General features: G+C 58.2%; 1 protein-coding gene across 1 annotated transcript in view; it reads left to right on the top strand.

Moving 5' to 3' along the window:
- LOC104501345 (glutamine synthetase) overlaps positions 1 to 3792 on the top strand; it is a gene marked incomplete at its 5' end in the record, with an annotated part of 5206 nt that overhangs the window by 1131 nt on the left and 283 nt on the right. Inside the window, 4 exons of the mRNA XM_010145145.1 lie at positions 885 to 1031; positions 1910 to 2037; positions 3192 to 3391; positions 3647 to 3792. The exon at positions 3647 to 3792 is cut by the window's right edge and continues 15 nt beyond it. Of these exons, the coding sequence (XP_010143447.1) occupies positions 885 to 1031; positions 1910 to 2037; positions 3192 to 3391; positions 3647 to 3792 (621 nt within the window). The remainder of the gene's footprint in view (positions 1 to 884; positions 1032 to 1909; positions 2038 to 3191; positions 3392 to 3646) is intronic.

The following is a 3792-nucleotide window of genomic DNA, read 5'->3' as shown; positions in this document are numbered from 1 at the left end:
CCCAGCCCTGGAGCTCCTGGGGCTGCAGCCAGGGCAGAGAGCTCAGCCCAGAGCCCCGCAGATGAGAGGGGTGCACCCGTCCTCCCAGGGGTCTTCCCAGGGTGGGATGTTAAGGGCTGTGTGGCGTCTGGGGGGAAACGGCTCTCCCCCCTTCTCCCATCAGTGCAAAAGAGATGTCACCTCTCCAGACCCATGTCCTGGCATGTGTTGTAGCTGCTCTGGGGTCTCTTATTGTGATTTAAAGGTAGAATTTGCAGCCTAGAGGCTGCCTGTCCCTGTGAAACAGTTCTCCAGCCTTCTTTTCCTCCACTATTTCAATCCAAGCTCTCACTCCCTTTGCCTGGCACATTGTCCCATGTCTGATGTTCTCTGATATCTTCCTCGCAAGGCCCTGGTTGCTCTGAGCACCATGAAAGGCCGCGGCAGGGCCAGCCAGCCTGGGTCCTAACTGAAAGCACAGAGCTGGAGGAAGATGAGGATAATGAATATGAGAATGGTAGAAAGAGGATGGGGTGAAGTAGTGACAGGAGACTGCTCCTCTTCCCAGATCTGCCAGACGTTGCTAGGACAGGGCTGGGCTATGTCTCCTGGTCGACTGGTGTGTTAGAGGAGGATGTTCATGGACCATCAGCGGTGGTCTGGAGAGTAGGTTAATTAAACCCTCTTGGCCTGGGGCCTGGTGCTGTTGTGATTGAGTAGCTCTGCGATGAGTAAACCAGTGAGCAGGGAGCGTTGCAGGAGGGGGGGATTTACTCACCAGTTTCCTTAAGGCTTCTCTGGGAAGCACTTGGCAGTGGTGGAGTCTTGATCTCTGAGCGGGTTGGAGCAGAGTGTGGTAGGTGCCTGCCCATGGCATGGGTCTAACTGGACTTCTCTGCTCCCAGAGACCAACCTGAGACACACGTGCAAGAAAGTCATGGACTTGGTTAAGGACAGCCACCCCTGGTTCGGGATGGAGCAGGAATACACGCTGCTGGGCATCAATGGCCACCCCTATGGCTGGCCCGACAACGGCTTCCCCGGCCCACAGGGTAGGTGCTCCCTCCCTCCCCCAACCCAAATGCTCTCCTTGGCTCCCACTCTGCTGCATGAGGGGTGCTGCCCGGCAGCAGGCACCCCGTCCCCAGCCTCGGTGTAGCTTCCCCATCGCGGCTGACATGGGGCAGGAGCCAGGATGAGGTCAGGAGCTGTTTGCCCACAGCTCATGTGAGCCGGCCGGCACTGCCGCTCCCGCCGGACGCTGGTTGCACAAACAGTTCAGCTGCACGACTTGTTTGACAAGGGCTGGAGAAGTCGGCTGGAAAAACCTCCTCCCCATAGCTGTTTGGAAAGGGCTGGCACATCGTGCCCTCCTGCAGCGGCGAGCGAGCCCCAGTGCCTCAGCTGCCTCCTTGGAGAGAGCCAGAGGCTTCCCAACTTGACTTAATCAGCCTTTTGTGGGGACCCGCTTTCAACATCTCCTTTCCCCCAGAGGGGAGAAGATCTTCATCTGACCTGCTCGAATGAGGAAGAGCTGTATTAAACCGCGGCGAGCTGAATTTTCTAGCCATGAACAATGTCAGCTATTGTCAGAACAATCTCGGACACTTGATGTGCTCCAAGGGTCAGCGAGGTGCCTCGGGGCAGACCAAGCCAAGCTTTCCTTATCTCCTGGCCACCTCCCAGCCGATGCATTACAAGTCTGGTTTAACCACCTAGATAAGGCTGAGGTTGCACAGATGAACTGCTCCTGCTGCTGGTCCTGGAGTAGGGGCTGGGGGCTTGATGCACCCTGGAGGGCAACAACATTTAATTCCCCCAAAATCCTCTGCAGAGGACGGCTGGTACCTGGGAGTGGTGGGATTATGGTGCAGTGCTGTTGTTGCTCCCAAAAGCTTTTCTTGGGTGGTGACTCCTCTTTCCTTTCCAGGCCCCTACTACTGCGGGGTTGGAGCAGATAAGGTGTACGGGCGTGATATCGTCGAGTCCCACTACAAGGCCTGTCTCTACGCAGGGGTGAAGATCTGTGGCACCAACGCAGAGGTGATGCCCTCCCAGGTACGTGTGGGTGGCCCCGCACAGCCCCTGTTTCCAGCGATGGATACGAGTTATCATGAGGCTGGAATAACCCAGCAGCTCCGGGATGCCAAATCCAGTGACTCCTCACACTGGCTTTGTCTAGATGGGAGCAGCTGCACCGGTAGTGTGAAAACATGTGGCTTTGATTTTCTCCCAACTCACCCCCGAGTGCAAATTCCTGCTTTTTGAGGGCAGGCCAGTGAAACTGCAGCTGAGCCCAACTGCAGACGAGCTCCTCGCTCAGCTCGGCCCGAGCTCGGGCAGCCTGTGTGGAGCTGGGTGCTCCCCTGTGCTTTCCCTCCCCTGCGGAGCAGCGGTCCAGGGGACGGGGTGCACCGGGATGGGCTGCGGGAGCAGCATGAGGAGCGATGGGTGGCTGCGTCCTGCTCCTCCTCCTCGGGAGCTGGGAAGCGCGGGTGGGACATGGCCTTGGGGAGTGGCTGGGGAGGATGCGGGTTTATTTAGGAGTTAGCCGGAGGGAGTCCCTGATTGCGTTAGGCGGGTGGTCAGACTGACCGAGGCAGTTTGGTCCTGCGAATCGCTGACTCTCCTGATGCTGATGTGGCGGCGATAAGCAGGGGGCTTATCTGCAGCGTGGCTGAGGCCGGGATTTTAACGACCCTGCTGTTTGCCCTCGCTTTTTCAGGGTCCTTCTTGGCTGCTTTCTGCATCCTGGGCTCGGGCTCGGGTTCGGCCAGGCCATGCCACCACCCTCTGCTTAGTCACCCTGGGTGGCGCAACCCCCAGCTCCGGCTGGGAGCAGCCCTGGGAAGGACTAACAGGCCCCTCGTTTGTCCCCTGCACTGTTTGCAGTGTGGGTTGGGGATCCTGCAGGCCAGCAGCTCCAGCACCAGCCTCAAAGGCAGACATGGAGCTTATTTACCTCCCTTCTGTTTCAGAATCCTCTAATTCGCTCTTTTTAGTCATGAGTAGTTTATTCCCCTTTTTTTTGCGTGCTAAAGCTGCCCAGTAGCTTGACTCGATCGATGCTCCCCATCCCTGCCGCTGATCCCAAGGGCTGAAGCTCAGCCGTACCCCAGGCTGGTAGCCCTCGCTGGGAGTGGCAGGGATGTGATGGCTGGGGTGGCACAAACCCGCCCGTCCTCACCAGCGCATCCACTTGCCTCTTCCAGTGGGAATTCCAGGTGGGCCCATGCGAAGGCATTGAGATGGGGGATCACCTCTGGATGGCTCGGTTCATCCTCCATCGTGTCTGCGAGGACTTTGGTGTTGTGGCTACTCTGGATCCCAAACCAATGACCGGCAACTGGAATGGCGCTGGGTGTCACACCAACTACAGCACCGAGGAGATGCGGAGAGAAGGGGGTCTCAAGTGAGTCCTGGGGGTGTCCCTGGGATGTATCCGGGAGGTTTGGGGTGTCCTTGGCCATGTGCAGCTTTCTGTAGCGTGTGTGTCTTCATACCTGGGTGGTGGTACCAGGCAGGGCTGAGGCTGTCACAGCTTGTTTTATTTTAAAAGCAGGAGAGCGTCCCTGGGCTGTCCTTGTCCCTGCACAGACGGGGGCAATGGGAACAGCCCCCAGATGGACATACTGACAAGCCCCAACCCTGTTCTCCTCTCCCACAGACACATCGAAGCTGCCATTGAGAAGCTGAGCAAGCGGCACGACTACCACATCTGCGTCTACGACCCACGGGGCGGCAGGGACAACTCCCGGCGGCTCACCGGGCACCACGAGACATCCAACATCTTCGAGTTCTCTGCCGGCGTGG

The sequence above is a fragment of the Buceros rhinoceros genome, unplaced genomic scaffold (genome assembly GCF_000710305.1).
Source record: "Buceros rhinoceros silvestris isolate BGI_N320 unplaced genomic scaffold, ASM71030v1 scaffold22660, whole genome shotgun sequence".
NCBI lineage: Eukaryota > Metazoa > Chordata > Aves > Bucerotiformes > Bucerotidae > Buceros > Buceros rhinoceros.
Note: the sequence above shows the minus strand (reverse complement) of the source record. Positions and strands in the feature narration are given on the sequence as shown.